The 17557-nt window shown below is 36.2% G+C and overlaps 1 protein-coding gene across 1 annotated transcript in view; it reads left to right on the top strand.

The window, feature by feature from the left end:
- The window catches only part of LOC150089168 (UDP-N-acetylglucosamine transferase subunit ALG13-like), a 159044-nt gene extending 142103 nt beyond the window's left edge, over nucleotides 1–16941 (top strand). The window contains exons 11-12 of the mRNA XM_090389615.1: nucleotides 5325–5428; nucleotides 16743–16941. Of these exons, the coding sequence (XP_090245741.1) occupies nucleotides 5325–5428; nucleotides 16743–16941 (303 nt within the window). The remainder of the gene's footprint in view (nucleotides 1–5324; nucleotides 5429–16742) is intronic.
- Nucleotides 16942–17557: the final 616 nt, after the last annotated feature.

Here is a 17557-nt window from a genome sequence, read left to right as displayed (position 1 = left end):
AATATTTTCATAGCTTGGCCAACATTTCTACTATTAACCTTTACAAAAGTATGTAGATAAGATTTAAGTTTGGCATATGTAGGCTCCTGTAAGTATGTACATAGATTGAAATTCAGTCTGCTTGCTATTCACTTTCAATTGAGTGAAATTCGATTTCACTTAGTTGTGAAAGTGCGAGGACATTGCTCCTGTAGACCATCTTTATTTGATTTTAGTTTACAAAAGTCAATTTGAATAAATTCTCTAATATATATCTAGAAGTTGACAAAATTGAATTAAATGATTCATAAATATGGGTAGAAAATTTTTGCTTCAGAAAAAAAAAGTTGTCAGGTATAAACATAGGGAAACAAAAAATGTCTACCGACTAAAGCTCATTGATTCAGTTCTTATTCCTATGGTTTTAATTTGTATAATTGGACTGATTAAATGACCTATTTCATGTTTGGGATTGATCTCATTTCTGAATTTTAGGTATTTTAAATGTTTCTTTCCTTTTTAGTGTGATTTAATCTGGCAATGATATTCCACTCTTTCATAACATGAGTGAGTAGCTTGGCAGATCCAGATTTTAACTATTGGAAAAGAGTATTTTGTGTTTTGAAGTGTACTAATGCTTGACCTCTTAATAGTAGGTTGCAAAGCTTATTAATTTCAGTTCATTTTTAACAAAAATCGTGCAAATGGTTTATTTCACTTAAATGTTCAGAAAAATTTTTGTAACGTGAAACAGTGATGATCAATCTGCCTAATTTAAGTTTGTGAGGCATTAAATGCACAAAACTTCGATATTACTCCAAACAAAAAAAACACACAATAGTGTGTTTTTTTGTTTGGAGTAATATCGAAGTTTGGAGTAATAAAATCTCTTCGATATTACTCCAAACAGAGACACCATTGTGTTGTTTATTCAGTTGCTACACATGCATAGCTTTGTATATCAATGCGCCTCCTTATTTTGTAATTGTTCTTTATTCCCTAAAAATGAGTAAAATACTTAAAAGGTGTGAAAAGGAAGCATTCTGGCGAAAACACTACAGGTTCAGAGAGAAAAAGGAAAGCAATATCAGTAGACCAAGGTGAACTGGGTCAGATTCTTACCCAGGAAAATATGTAGCAGCCTCATACTAGTGTTTATGGTCAAAATCACACTTCTGACCTCCGGCCCACTGGGGTTTCCTCGGTAACGCTTATGGCCAGTCTGCCTCTGTTAGAGAAAAAATATGAAATTGTGAAACACTGAGCGAAATGAAAGAATGTGTGATATTGAATGTACTACAGGCCTAAATGATGCAATGCAGAGAAAATAAAAAAACTTTCATAGCAGGAACAACTCAGTCTAATAAAAACCATTAGATCAAGACAAGAATTGGAAGAGATGGAACGGTGGTCATCTGTTTGGTTAGAAAATCAAACAAAGAACAAGTTTGCTTATGATAGAAGCAAAAGCATTAGCAATATTTTATTACATAACAGTCGTAATAAAATACGTAAATATTTTATTACAATTATTTGTTTGGTAATGATTTGGTTACAAATGTGTGTTCAATCTTGGGTGGTGGTCAGCACCTAACCCTATTTTCCTCATAGGGCCTGTTATTTATATTGCTTGATTTTGCGGCGCCTTCATAGCCAGGTGGGCAGGAGCAGTAGTGCATAGCACACACTTCTTGATTAGACCGGGGTTCAAGCCCATGACCACCGCATATCCCGGAGCAATATGGCCTTAGTTGCTAATGCTTCAAACAACAAGCACAATTTTGCATTGCACGAGGGTTTCTAGGAACACAACTATCGTGCTATACGAGGTGGGTGTGGGTGTGTGGGTGTGTGTGTGTTTTTAAACTAGGTTCCAGTGTCATTAACTATGAAATTCTGCATGAATGAAATACAACAGTAATTGCAATATATTATTTTGTGTTCTCATATTTTGTTGTGATCACTTATTTTTCTCATGAACAACGTTCTTCACATGTTAAATGGTGTATAGTACTCCAGGTGATATCATTTATAGTACACAACTTTTCCAACTAGGTCAGGAATCCCCCCCCCCCCTCCAACCTTTGGTAGAACTGCAAAACATGCTGTGTAGATTAGTTTTACTGACATGATGGATGCTATCTGTCCAGAATAATTGTGGTCTTTTTTTTGGCAACGAAGGATACTTTGACACCTTCCTGATATGTAGATACACTGAAGTTAGCCTATTTAGTGTTCAGGGCTTCAAACTACTGAAATTTCTTATTTTCCACTTATTTTCCATATGGTGCAAGGAAGCCTGAGGCATATGCTGCACCAAGCAAAAAAAAAAAAAATTCAGAATTACACACACACAGACTTTGAGAAGCTTTTGAGTAGTGAAAAACATGCCATTATGATAAAAAGCAGTGTTTTAGTACTCAACAAACTGTACAGTACTTAGTTGGACACAGTGGAGTAACATAAATGATACTGACTGCCATTCAGGGCCACTCACTTTCACAAAGTGAAACAATATAAATGACAAAAAAAAAAAATAGCACCTAAAAGACTAAAAATGCTATTAGAAAGTTACTGAAAGAATGAACTCCTAATCCTCAAAAAGGCAAGACATCAGGATTAAATATTTTCCTGCTAGACCTGTTGGGTGTTGCAATACTGCTGCTTGGTTAACAGAATTTTTTTTTTTTTTAATATGAATTGTCTCAACTTAGTTTAGGATTGAGGTGTTTTAAGGCTTTGAATAGATTGAGCAAGCCAAATGCAATTGTCGAGGCCATGTTATGTCAGGGATCTGGGTTATATTCTTATCATGTGTATGCCCTATCCAAAAATTTCATTACTTCATACAGCATGTCCCCCCCCCACTTTTTCTTACTATTGAATACACCATGAATTGTCAAACTAATAGAGTAAGCTTATCTGCGAAAAGATCTAAACCTCCCAAACACTTAGTTCATTTCACAAATATGTAGTCTTAATTCTAATCTCAATGTCCATTTCCACTTGCAAGCTGCCAAACCCCATGTACTTTTTCCTGACTGAATCTCAATTATCAGTTGATTCAGCTACTACTCATCTCAGTTGCCCAAATTATTCGCTGTGATTCCTTTCATCTCAAAGGTGGTACTTGTGCATATGTCACTTGCAATATTCCCTGTCAGAAATTTGGTAATTTGGAATCTCCTCTTTTCGATCTTCTCTGGCTTAAAATCTCTCTACCTCATTGTGTCAAATTCATCTGTTGTCTCTACCGTTCTCCCAACTCCACTAATCACTTGGAGCTCTTTGACTTCCTCTCTTTGCAACTTGACTTTCTCCAGTCCAAGTATCCTAACAGTGAGGTAATTTTCCTTGGTGATTTTAATGTTCACAACTCTAGCTGGCTTCCGTTTTCTAGTCGCACCGACCCAGCTGGTCGAGATGCTGAGGCTTTTGCAATTACTAATGACCTTGCACAGGTTATTCATTTACCTACAAGAATACTGGACAATCCTAACTATACAGTCAACATGCTTGATCTTTTTCTCATAAACAACCTTTCTAAGTACATGGTTGAAGTAAGTGGTTCTTTAGGCACCTCAGATCACAACTTGGTGATTTTCTTCTCCAATGGAGCCTGTATCTCATGGCTATTCCCAGACTTGTATTGTTGACATATTTACAAGAATGCAAAATGGAATGACCTGCGAGATTTCTTTTTCCTTGGTCTGATTACTGTTTGAAAATTTCTGATGTCAACGTTTGCTCAGATCATGTCAGTGAAATTATTCTTGTAGGAATGGAATCCTTTATTTCACACTCCATTTTAAAATCTTGTGCTTTCTCTAAACCTTGGTTTTCCAATAAATGTGCCAAGGCTGTTCAAGAGAATAACATTGCATATCGTAATTGGGTTGTTTCCAATTCTTCTGTTTCATTTTCTGCCTACACCAAAGCTCGCAACAATTGTAAAGCAGTTATTGATCAGTCTATACTAAATTTTGCACAGGCTATGAGTAGAAAACTTTCTTCTTATCCTAATGGTAGCCGAGCATTCTGGTCTCTTGCCAAAGTTATTTGCCACAACTTTTGTCCATCTCTGCTCCCACCTCTGTCAAAACCCGGATGGTTCTGTTGTCACTTCAGCCAAGGATAAAGCTGGCCTGAGAGCATCCCATTTTTCTTCCAACTCTTGTATTAATGATCTTGGTAAAACACTTCCCACCATTCCCAACATGCTGCATTCAATGCCTCCTGTGGTCTTCTATCAAAAGGATGTCAGAAGGATTTTGACAAATCTTGATGCTAAGAAAGCTCCAGGTCCTGATGGTATTTCTCAAAACCTGTGCTCCTGAACTTACTCTTGTTCTTTGGTGCTTTTTTCACTTTCTTATTCCAAAGGTGTTTTTCCTTCTGCTTGGAAATTTGCAAGGGTGACAAATCCCTCCCATCCAATTATTGATCCATTGCAATTACTTCTACTCTTTCTAGAAACCAATTTACCGCCAACTCTTAAACTACCTAGAAACTTTCCGTCTGATCAATGATTGCCAGTATGGATTTCGTCAGTGTCGATCCACTGGTGATATTCTGGCTTATGTTACTCATTTATGGACAAATTCAATGGAAAATTTTTGTGAAACACAAGCAGTTGCTCTCGACATCTCAAAAACTTTCGATCGAGTTTGGCATAAAGCTCTTCTAAACAAGCTTCCATCTTATGTTTTGTGAACTGTTTTTTGTAATTGGTTATCCAGTTTTCTCTCTGATCACTCACTGAGGGCAATGGTAGATGGCTCTCTTCTAACTTCTCCACTAATGCTGGTGTACCCCAAGGTTCAGTTCTTTCCCCCACTCTTTTCCTCTTGTATATTAATGACCTTCTTCCATTGACTGGAAATCATATCCATAGTTTTGCCGATGATAGCACATTGCATTCCACTTTCCATTTTGAGAAACCTTTCCCTGCTCAATCAGCTTCATCTTCTCGAATATCTGCTACCAATTCCTTAAATGCTGAACTCCGGCTAATTCTACAGTGGGGCAAAGACAACTTAGTTGATTTCAATCCTTCTAAAACTCAGTCTTGTCTTCTATCTAGAGAGACCTAGATAGACTTCAGGAATGGTCAGAAAAATGGCAGCTGTGCTTTAATCCAAGAAAGTGAAAGGTATTAATAGGAGATCTTTCCATAGGGCACCAGTCTGCACAACTGCTTGCCATCTGTTTTATGGTCAAAGCACTTGAATCAGACAACAGCAGTATCCTTTAGAAAACTATCATTCAATTGGTATTTAAGTTATTTAAGTTTTAAAGGATGAAACAATTTTTGCATTTTAAGTTTTGATATTCACTTATTTCAGGTGCGATTAGATAAGCAGCAGCCACACCCTTATAATGCTCACATCCAAGAAATGACTCCCAGTAATGGTCCAGTGACTGTATTCATTGTTGAACTTGGAAAAAAGTAAGTATACCATAAAAAGCAGATGGATGAGATTACATTCATTGGTTAAAGAATAGTACAGTAAACCCCTGCTATTCGCAGTTTTGTGTATATTTGCAGTCACTGATTTTAATATAAAATTAAACCTAAAAAAAAAAAAAAAAAATGAATTTTAAAGCACCGTGAATATTTTCAGCCATTAAAAATATGGGTGTGGCTAAAATCATCTTGTCTGGTCAAAACAGGGTGGAGAGGGGTGACACAATTGCGGTCACTGTTTCCTGCTAATCCTTGTTCAGTATTATGTGCTTGTCATGGAAGGTTTCGTCGTTTGCTTTTAATTGATATGCTTAAGAAAGTGAAAAATCTACCAGTTTGTAGTGTTAGTGCAACTGACTTTTTAGAGTGTTAATGTTTAAAATAAAGTAACTTTCTTTTAACCATTAACACACTTAGGGGTTAGAAAAGAAATCACTTTGAAAGTGACTTTTTCTAACCCCTATGAAAATATGGTTACGAATAACAAGAGAATTTAGAAACGATCAAAGAAGGTGATGACATTAGTGAGTAAAATTAAGTTATTAAACAATTTCTAATGGTGAAAGTGTCATGTCAGTGACAAAACATTAAAATCAGTGAGTCAACAGTACAATTAATCAGGAACAGACATTCAGGAGCTTATTGAGCATCATGCTGATGAACTTATAATAGAAGACTTGGATGAATTAGTGACAACCAAAATGATCCTGAGGAGGAAGATCTTGTTAGATCAGAATTAAAATAACAAATCATTAAAGGAAATCTTTAGCCTCTCCATACAACTTTCAGAAAAGGTGGTGGAACTGGATGGATCCTAATTTGGAAAGAAGCATCAAGTTTAAACAAGACCTAGAACAATTACTCTTGCCTTACAGGGAAACCCAAAAGGAGCTTAATAAAAATAAATAAAAAAACAAACTTCGATTAAGAGTTTTTTTTTGCCCAGCAACCCTTTCTTGATATGTTTTTGAAAGATGTGTGAAACTTCTAATAAATGTTACATTTAATATTAAATTTTCTTATTTTCGCTTTGAGACATTATGCTCGTATTTCACTATAATATTATATAGGTACATGGGTATAGGTGTGTATATATATATATATATATATATGTATATATATATATATAGGTACAGTCGGTCCTCGTATAACATGTGTTTACATTGCACGAATTCGATCATACGAGATTTATAAATAGGGGAACGTTATCTTATATAACACGAACCGAATTCGCTTATGCACGATTCGCCTTTGTGTTTACAAGAAATGGCAGTCGAACACGGAATCGCCTGAACCGAACGCAACACAATAGGAATGAAGAAGATTCTGAAAATGTATTTGTGTTTTATATCAGTGAAGGGAAACACATTTCACCATAATAACGTAAAAACCAACACAATTCCAGCTATCGATATAATCGCAAATGCAGTTAGATGGAGTTTACTACCAGTTTATAACAGATTCCACTAGCAGAAACGAAACTGGAAATTGTTTTTATTGTTTTATGGTAATAACCCCCAGAAATGTGCTTTAGTAAAATGTGGGGTGTTAATAGCGTATCTCGGCCTTTACGGTGTTGTTTATTCAGTTGCTATACGTGCGCAGCTTTGTTTATGTGTATTAAGCGTGCCTCCTCGTTTTGTAATTGCCCTTTATTCCCTAAAAATTAGTAAAATACTTAAAAGGTGTGAAAAGGAAGCGTCCTGGCAAAGACACTGAAGATTCAGAGAGAGAGAGAGAGAGAGAGAGAGAGAGAGAGAGAGAGAGAGAGAGAGAGAAAAGCAATATCGATAAACAGAGGCGGACTGGATCAAAAATTCTTACCTGGGAAAATTTATAGTGGCCTCATACTATGGTTTATGGCCAAAATCACACCGGCCTCCGGCCCACCGGGATTTCCCGGGTAAGGTTTATGGCCAGTCCGCCTCTGTCGATAGAGAAAAAATATGAAATTGTGAAACGCTTTGAGCGAAATGAAAGACCATGTTTGGTTTGGTATTTGGATTTTAGGAGCATTAGCAACTAAGGCCATATTGCTCCGGGATATGCGGTGGTAATTCCCTGACCTTTCCACATCCTCCGTATTTGGTGGTGACAGGCTCTAACCCTGGTCTAATCAAGAAGCAGTGTGCTACACACTGCTGCTGCTCCTTCCAACCTGGCTACGGAGGTGCCCGAAAGACCATGTGATATTGCATGTGCTACAGACCTAAATGAGGCAACGCCGAGAATTACAAAGAATGCGGAGAAAATAAAAACAACTTTCATAGCGGGAACAACTCAAAGTGTAATTAAATCCATTAGATTAAGACACGAGAATTGGAAGAGATGGAACGGCTGTCATCTGTTTGGATAGAAAATCAAACAAAAAACAAGTTTGCTTACGATAGAAGCAAAAGCATTAGCAATATTTTATTACGTAATAGTCGTAATAAAATACGTAAGCATTTTATTACGACTATTATTATTTAATATAATAAATTTTTTACGAATAAAATACTTATTTTATTCGTAAAAATACTTTTTTAGTATTAAAAAATACTAAAAATATTTTATTATAATATAATAAATAATAAAAAATTTATTATTTATTATATTATAATAAAAATATTTATTTATTATATTATAATAAAAAAATTTTTATTACGTATTTTAATCGTTATAAAATATGTAAGTATTTTATAATGATTAAAATTACCCAATTATTTATTGTGTTTGGTAATGTTTTGGTTCCAAATGTGTGTTCAATCTTGGGTGGTTGGCACCTAACCCCACTTTTCCCATAGGGCCTGTTGTTTATATTGCACGATTTTGCATTGCACGAGGGTTTCTAGGAACATAACTATCGTGCTATACAAGGACAGACTGTACATACATAGACTAATTTTTCTTATATTTCATAATTTGTAACAGAACCCTTTTATTACTATGGGTGCCACAACTCAGTATTCGCGTTTTCGGTATTTGCGCAATTTTGCAGGAACGTTATCCCCACGAATAGCAGGGGTTTACTGTATATGGTTTCTATAATGGTGTATATACTTTAAATTTATTAATCCTTCCTTAAATTTATTCAAATCATGCACTTTACCAGCACCATGTGGAAGTTTGTCCCATCAATCAGTTATGATCTGGTTTAAAAGCAAATTTTTGCACATCTTTCCTGCAACTATCCTTTCTCATTTTAAATTTGTCTCCACGTGTTTTCCGACGTCACCAGCATTTTACTCAATTTATTTAAAGCCTTAAACACTTAGGTCTCACAGCTGTCTACTTTTCAGGCACAGTACTTAAATTATGAGAAGTCTCTGACAAAGAATGCAAAGACTTTTTATATTAACAGTAGAAGAAAGGGGTAGAATCACATTGGTCTGCTTGATGTCGGTGGTTTAACTGTTGATGATTCACACGGGAGGAATTCTTTTAGGGAACGGAATGCCAGAACTTGATCAAACTCTAACAGGAAGCTAAATGATTGTGATAATTGAAAGGAAAGTGGAAGAGATTGTTTGAAGCCACACACACACACTTGGAGTGGATAGAATCTATCCTATTATATTAAGGGGAAACGGCAAAGGAGGTAAGCAAACCCTTAGCCATTATGAGAGCATTTTTGAATTTAGGGGAAGTCCCCACATGCAGATGTATCCCCAATTCACAAAGGGAGGTCCAAAGATGACATGAGTAATTGTGGACCTGTTAGCTCAACATCTGTTCCCATGAAAATAATGGAGTTACTGGTTAAAGTAATGCAGAACCATCTAGACTGCAATGTAATTGCATTGCAGTCACAGCATAAGAGGTGCATTTGTCTGACCAATCTGATTGGATAGCATGATATAGTGACCAAGGAACTGGATGCAAAAAATAATTTTGATATATACTTGGATTTCAAGAAGGCTTTTGATACTGTTGCACATGAGACTGCTGTACAAAATGGAGCAATATTACATTTAAGATCAGTTTACACCAATGGATAAAGGAATGGTTGTGTGGGAGAAGACTGAGTGGTTATCAGTGGGCACTGCTGTTTGCGGACTAATGTTGTTAGTGGAGAATCCCAAGGTTCAGTGCCGGGCCCATTGTTGTTTTCAGTATTTATTAATGATATTGATTAAGATATATCAGGCTGAATATTTAAGTTTGCAGATGATATAAAGGTTAGCAAGGTGATTCATGACAGTAATCAGGGTGAGCTAATGCAACAAGATCTAGGAAAATTAAGTCGATGTGCTGAAAATGGCAGTTGAAGTTAAACATTGACAAATGCAAAGTACTGCATGTGGGTAGTAGTAGTAGTAGTAATCCCAAAGTAACATTGTGTGGTACTCCACTCTTTGGTAGTGGAAAATGAAAAAAATCTGGGGGTAATTGTGCAGTCAGATATGAAGTTTTGTGAGCAGTTAGACATTTCATGTGGTTTTTGCAATGATATACGACTACTTTTCTAGTAGGGATAAGGAGATGATTATGCCTTCATACAAAAGTGATGATTAGGCTGCATCTTGAGTACTGTATGCAGTTCTGGAGGCCTCAATTTAGGAAGGATGTAGATCTGCTGGAATGGGTGCAGAGAAGGATAGCCTGATTGAAGGGAACAAAAGGGTGAACATGAAGTTTTACTTGGCAAGACTACCCATTTGTGCCCCTGAATAATCTTGATTCCCTTAAAAACTAAAGTCATTGTGGTACTTTAATGAAAGCAATAACTTTTCCATTTACCCTTTGATGTATATGGGAGTTAAAATCCCCCGTTATAAGACAATTTATTGGTTCATTGTGTTTGTTTGTTTCATTTTTTAATTATGCTTATCAGCGATTTTGTGTAATAACATACACCTAAACGTCACCCCCCCCAGTTGTTTGTTACCCTAAACCAGCGGTCGGCAACCTGTGGTTCACGATCTGCATGTGGCTCTCTGAAAATGTAATTGCGGCTCAAACTTTTAGCTCACATGAAGCACAATTTGAAATGGAGTTAGAGGACTTAAGAATCAAGGACATGTGGAGTGCAAGACTAAATGCCTTAAAACTGAAATTGAGGATTTTGATAGGTAAAAGGCTCCCCTTGAAATTCTACACAGATGGACAGCGACAGAAGAGAGAAAATGCAAGACCAAACTGTGTTCGATATGTGGAGTAGCTTACCGGACAAGTATATAAATTTTAAAATATTTGTGTTTAGACTTCTCTTAGTTTTTGGTTCGAAGTATTTCTGGGGGCAAATATTTTTGAACATGAACTGTTTTAAAAATAAATCAAGGAACAATGTCTCTGAACCATCTGAACAATGTCTCTCAGCATGTTTAGAGAAATTGCGGCATACTTGCCTGATCTTGAAAGACTAGCTCAAGAAGTTCAGCCGCAAAATTCACATTAATTCATACCTAATTGGATGTTTGTTTTGTTTTTTCAGTATTAATAAATGATATTTGAAAATATATATATTACAAATTATGTAGTATTTATTTTTTTATTCCATTTCTTAATTTCCCCTCCTCGAGCTGAGTGCACCTCTTTGGATTCTCCTTTTAATTAGGTCAAAATGGCTCTTCACTCAAAAAAAGGTTGCCAACCCCTGCCCTAAACTGACTCAACCTCATTCATGTCCACTGGGTGCATTGCCTTATATTCTGTGCTGCTTACCCTAGAGCATAACTTACCCCTCCTATCCTTTATGTACACATTGTATTCACCATATTCAAATGCCACATCCCATATATCTGATTGGCAGTATGTTCAGATATCCCTCAAATGTCTCCATTTGATGACTTAACCATTTTTTTCAAATTGATCAAATTTATTTCTTATGCATGTACATATTGTTTACTAATGTTAGTAGTATAGTAAATTTTTATTTCTTGTTTTTGCTCTTTTTAAATTCCTAAAACAGCCCATGTATTTGCTTTTCCTATGATGGGTGCCCAGCTAGCCCTGTAATCTCCCACCATGTTTTCCAGGCTACTGCATGTTCCAATAGAAGCAGCACAAGAATTAGTTTCATGTTTGCATGTGTTGCAGTTAAACTAAGTTTGTATATCCCTTCCCATCTGATAGTTCTTTAAACCCATCTAATACTGCTTATATGACCGCTGGGTGCACTGCCTTATATTCTGTGCTGCTTACCCTACCTTTTTAAGTGTATCCCATCTTCATAAAAATAGTCTTGTGCTAACAAGCACAGACCTTTTCACAAAGAATTCTACACCATGAGATTTGCACAACATTTCCAAAGCTAAATTGACTGACAAGGTTCTCATACACTTCATTCACCTTGGATAATCCCACTCTGAGTAGGCAGAGATGCTCTTCATTTCTCTCCTCTTTAACCATTTGTTAGGGTTTAGATTCAAATCCTGTTGTTGGCAGGAAGGACTTAGAGACTGAAGTGCACTGATTTATAGGATTACTCCTGGATTTTTAATCAACTTTTAATTAATTACTCAATTTTTAATCAACCTCTAAAAAGAAACTGATTCAATATATATCTCATTAAATATGAACTGCCATTGTGCTAACCTAAACAAATGAGATACAAACTTGGGTTATTTAATCATTTTGTCTGCATATCAACTAGCTTTTCCTCTCTGTCTCAGAGGTAGTTAACTTTTATTTGTGCAAAATTTATTTGCCAGAATAAACAACTATGTACAGAATGGCATTACCTCTGGACAGGAAATATGTGGGTTTTGCAATGGGGAATTAAATAATCTAATCAGATCGGACCATTGTGCGCTGGGTGTGGGGAAAGCCCTAAACTCAGCTGATGTTGCGGATGAATTGAATAGGCACTTTGCATCAGTCTTTACTAACGAAAAACCCTTTTTGCTGAGAAGAGGCTGTTGTGAGTAAGGCTGAGCCATATGAAATTAGTGATGTTGTAATTACAGATGATTGTTTTAGAACCCTTTTGAGCATAAAAGTAAGTTTAGGCTCCAGGAGTTGATGGCATATACTGTTGTTTTGGGGGAGAGGGCAAGGAATGTATTGAACCATTGACGTTAATAATGAGAGCATCGTTGGACTGGAGAGGGAGGGAGGGAGGGAGAGGGGGGAGAGAGAGAAAGAGCGAGATCACTTTGGATTAGAGAAGTGCCAGTGTCATCACAATATATAAAAGGGGTTCTAAAAGTGAAGTTTGTAACTACAAACCAGTTAATCTGACTTCAGTGTAGGAAAAATCTTAGAGGCAACAATTAAGAGTGCAATCCAGGGACACTTAGAATGTGCATTCTGAAGGATGCACAATATGGCTTTATGAGAAAGTCATGCTTAACTAAACTTAGGCTATTTTGACACAGTTACCCATGAACTGGATTTAGGAAACAATTTCTATATAGTTAATTTGGATTTTTGCGAACCATTTGACTCTGTCCCCCACGAGAGGTTACTGTAAGCTTGAACAGGTTGGGATTAATGGTAAGATTCTAAGATGGATTGCTTGGTGGTTGCAGGGCAGAAGGCAGAGGGTTGTGATTAATGGATACTCTTCAGATTGGTGCAAGTCAGAAGTGGGTGTCTCAAGGATTGAGACAGACTTCATCCATTTTCATAAATGACATGGATGAAGGGATAGAAGGCATGAGGCATAGATGAAGAGATTCAGATCCATAATGGTCAGATGTGGTGGCTACGTTTTAATGCTGCTAAATGCAGGGTCTTACACTTGGGGAATAGCAACCTCCAAATAAATTTACACACTTTGTGGAGTTGAATTAAAAACAATGGAGGAGGAAAGGAATCTGGGAGTTACATACAGGCAGATGTAAAGTTTTCTTTACAGTGTAAACTGGCAGCTGGGAAAGCCCATGGCCTATCGATTTATGAAACATTGTCCTGTAGAGATAGGGAGATCATAATTCCGCCGGTATACAATAATTGTAAGACCACATCTGGAATACTGTGTTCAAGTATGGAGACTTCATCTGAAAAAAGACCAGTTTCTTGAGAGGGCCCAAAAGCTGGCAACTCACATGGTGAGGTTGGCAGAAGGATGACCATATGAGGAAAGAATTGACTTGATTGAGGTTGACTCTTACTGATGGGCTGTAAATTCAAATTACAGGGGTGGAGGTTTAGAGTAGATTGTAGCAAGTTTTCCTTTAGCCAGCGAGCTGTTCATTGTCGGAAGAAACTGCCTTTGCAGGTAGTTGAGGCTGACACTTTGAATAAATTCAAAGGTCAGCTGGATAGTTACCTGTGTGAGAAAGGAGGAAAGCATATAATTTGTAATTTTATATACTTGGTGTTTTTTTTTTTTTTTGTTAGTGCAGCAAAAGCCTGTGGCTTCCTTGCACTATATGGGGAAATGCTATTACTATAAGTATTAAAGAATATTATAATTGAATAACAATTTTTTTATCAAAATATTGATTATTTTTTTATGCTTGAAGATCAGAACCAGTTTTGGTAGACAGAGGATACCTGAGATATTGTGATTATAATCAGGGATGGTCAAAGTTTCTTACTGTCTGACATTTCAAGCAGTATTAACTGGGTGTAACTTTTAGTTTGCTAATTGCATTCTTAAAGTGGTGGTAGTGCAAGAAAGGGTGTGCTTTGGTGCTTGCATATTTAATTTCCTGGACAGTGTACTGAGTTGTAGGATTGTTTCTTATTGGATCATATTCCTGTCCACTGGGGTATATTCCAGCCCCAACTGGGTTCAGCAAATTAATTCTATAATTTTTACTCTAATTACAGAGCTGAAACTCGCTATAGTTGGAGCCAGAACTGTTTTCTTGAATTTTCCCACTTAAATTTTCAAAACCTTCTATTGAATTTCACGCAAATGACAAAAATGTGACATCAAGTATGCATTTTTTAGGCCTTTTCAATTAATTTTTTTTACCCCTGCCCTAACCACCCTAGAGTTTTTTAAACCTGACACTTGATTCGTTTCTTGGTGTAAAGCACACTAATTTCTTTTTACAGAGAATAGCAGTTCTGATAAACAACTCCGCCAGAATACAAGCGAAGCGTGGGAAGTAAATATCACGTGACCTTGTCACCCACACAGCTACATTGAGACGGGAAGGGAGAAGTGCAAATAAACAAAAGATGAACGGGAACTACTGTTTTTGACATAAGAAGCAATAAAGCGATACAGTAGCAATAACAGTTTATGAAAGGTGAACAGATCGTATATCCTATCTTCAACGTGTATTGCTCCTACGAACAGAAGATCAAGGAAATTCATCTGTTGGAAACGGGTAAAACTGGTGTAAAACTGATAACACTGCAATGCGCATTTGATAAAAAAAAAAAAAAAAGTTTGCTTTATTGTAATTGTTTTTAGTAAACAATATCGGAACAGCAGTTTCCTGGGTTTGATCTTCTAACCCAATTTCGAGAAGCTATTTCTATTTATAGCTGCGTTATAAACTTCAAAAACTGGTGCATCAAAAGAAAGAAAAAAAATCATCCGCTAAGAATAACGTTCTTTCTTGAAATGTGTATTGTTCACATAACTGCAATATTTCTAACAATACAAAGCTAACAGATTACGACCAACAGCCGCTCAAAAAGTATCGTTAGAAGATATTTGCTTGTTACGCTTTGATGTCATTGCAAAGGGAGAATTTCTGTTTTAGTTCAGAAGCCAAATAAATTCACTATCCACGGTCATAAAGCTGTTCTGAGCTGCAATAAACAGATAAACTCTGCTGACAAATAGACTTACTCTCCATCACTTTTATTGTTTTACTGTGGTTTTTGGCAGATGAGTTGGTGACTGCTAAATGCAGTGCGGTTTCTTGTATTCTCTCTCTCTCTCTCTCTATATATATATATATATATATATATATATATATATATAATCGACAATAACTGTAACTAATATATAACTAAAATTTATGAGTCAATACAGTTGCAAGCAATCATGCAATACACCCATAATGTCTATAGAATATTAAGGATAATATAAAGAATTATTAGGAAAAGTAAATCATCCAATAATACCATCAGGGACCTAAGAAAATGCAAAAAAAAAAAAAAAATGCTTTTTACCGACAATCTAGATGACTTCAACTGGTGCCAACCACCCAGAATGAAGGCAAAAAACGACAAGAGGTTCTCTGTCTGTGATGATCAATATATGCTAAGTAATTTAAATCTAAACCAAATATAAACCAGTATAGGTCAAATATAAATAAATCGAATGATGATAAAAGTTAAGAAAATTTAGAAATATTAGAATCAAAGGTAAGAAATATAAGTAAAATATAAATGTAAGCATATATTAATCATCGTTGACCCGACAGAGAACGTAATTTAATGATGAAAATAAGATTAAATATATAATACATACTACATATTGACAGTATCTAGGACATAATGTAATAATCGTCAAAATAATGTGGTGCCCCCTATGTGATGGATATGGTAAAAATAAATAAATAAATTAACGCATAGAGAAACATGCAGATAGTAAGAAGAAAAACTAAAGGAGTAGGAATAATAGAACCTGAACTCCACAAAGGTGAAAAATAGTGGTATAGATAAGAAATAGTTTCTCCTACGTCCTCGGATTGCCCTAATAATTTCGGAGAAATAAAAATAAAGAGTGTAGGACAGTTTAAAGACGTTACAAGATATAAGTTGTGGATTGGGTATGCCCAGGATCGCAAACCCGTTCCTTCCTATAGTAGGACCCTGAGCTGAATTTGCATGTTATCTCAGCGTGAACTTAAATTTAAATGAATTTAACTATATATTAAAAAAAAAAAAGTGATACACTGTAATTTGCAAGCAACTACTACCATGCAAAAAAGATTACTGTACTATGGTTTGATCTTACGGTAAGATTTTGATCTCCCCTACTGTAACAAATTACTGGCAGTAACATGAAGGGTAACTTCCTCTTTGATTCTACTGCAACGGACTCTCAGAACAAAACACCTGTTCTAACTGCATAGGCTTATTGTTACTGTCCTGACATTATTTCTAGATGACAACTACTTTCCATGCAATAAAGGATTACTGTACTATAGTTTGATCTTACTGTAAGGTTAGAATGAAACACTTCCCAATATTTCCAGAGGGATTATTGACTACTATTTGCTGAATTTACCGCAAAGAAGTTTTCACAATTCTACACATGTAGAAGGCGAAAACACATACTCCACCCAAACAAATTATTTTCACTACAAGAAAGAGTTGCTAATGGGTATTCCCCCCCCCCCCCAACGGATTTTCCACATTCTTGCTTCTGCGCAACACGAGAACTTCCATTTAAGTAGTGACAACCGTTGATATTTCAGACTTAGATTTCATATTTACCTTAGAACATGCATAGGAGTTACTTGGAAGGGAATTATGAAGAAAGGCCAGCTGATGAGCATTCATTATCGGAAGATGATAGCTCCTTCTGTGAGGAAATGTACCATCGGAGTAGCACTGAGACAAGCGATGACAGTGACTGGGAGCAGCTGGAGGAGGATGTTTATATCGGGAAGGATAAAAGCACGGTGTGGAGGAAAGTTGCCCTCGTCTAAATATTCGTGCAGCTTGAGGTAACGTTATTCATTTACCAGGTGTGAAGGCTGTAGGTAAGTCCGCCAAATCACCAATTGACTTTTTTTTTTATTATTTTTCGATAATGAAATGATAACCCATATAGTGAAACATACTAACGAATATGTTGATAAAATATCTTCTAATTTTTCGTTGGCCAAGGATGCTAGAAGAACCAATAATGATGAAATGAGAGCTTTGATAGGTATTTTAATATTGCCAGGAATGTCTGGGCTAGCAGGGATAAACGCGGAACATATGTGGCATAAAGATGAACTTGGTCCGGAATTGCTGTCATCGGTCATTACCCATAGAGGTTTTCATTCCTCCTTCAGGCTATGCGATTGGATAGCAAGAGTGATAGACACATTAGAAAAGAATCGGACCGACTTGCAGCGTTTCATGAAATTTTTTTCATGTTTTTGGAGAGATGCCAGAGATCTTACTCACTTTCGGAATATGTAACTGTAGATGAACAATTAGTGCCATTCAGGGGTAGATGCTCATTCCTTCAATACATCCCAAGTAAACCGGCAAATATGGACTGAAAATATTTACATTAGCCGATGCTAAGATGTGTTTCACGTTCGATATGGA

The sequence above is a fragment of the Mastigoproctus giganteus genome, chromosome 2 (genome assembly GCF_048544385.1).
Source record: "Mastigoproctus giganteus isolate SK-2022 chromosome 2, ASM4854438v1, whole genome shotgun sequence".
Lineage (NCBI taxonomy): Eukaryota > Metazoa > Arthropoda > Arachnida > Uropygi > Thelyphonidae > Mastigoproctus > Mastigoproctus giganteus.
The sequence above is the reverse complement of the archived record's forward strand: the minus strand, read 5'-3'. Positions and strand labels throughout refer to the sequence as shown.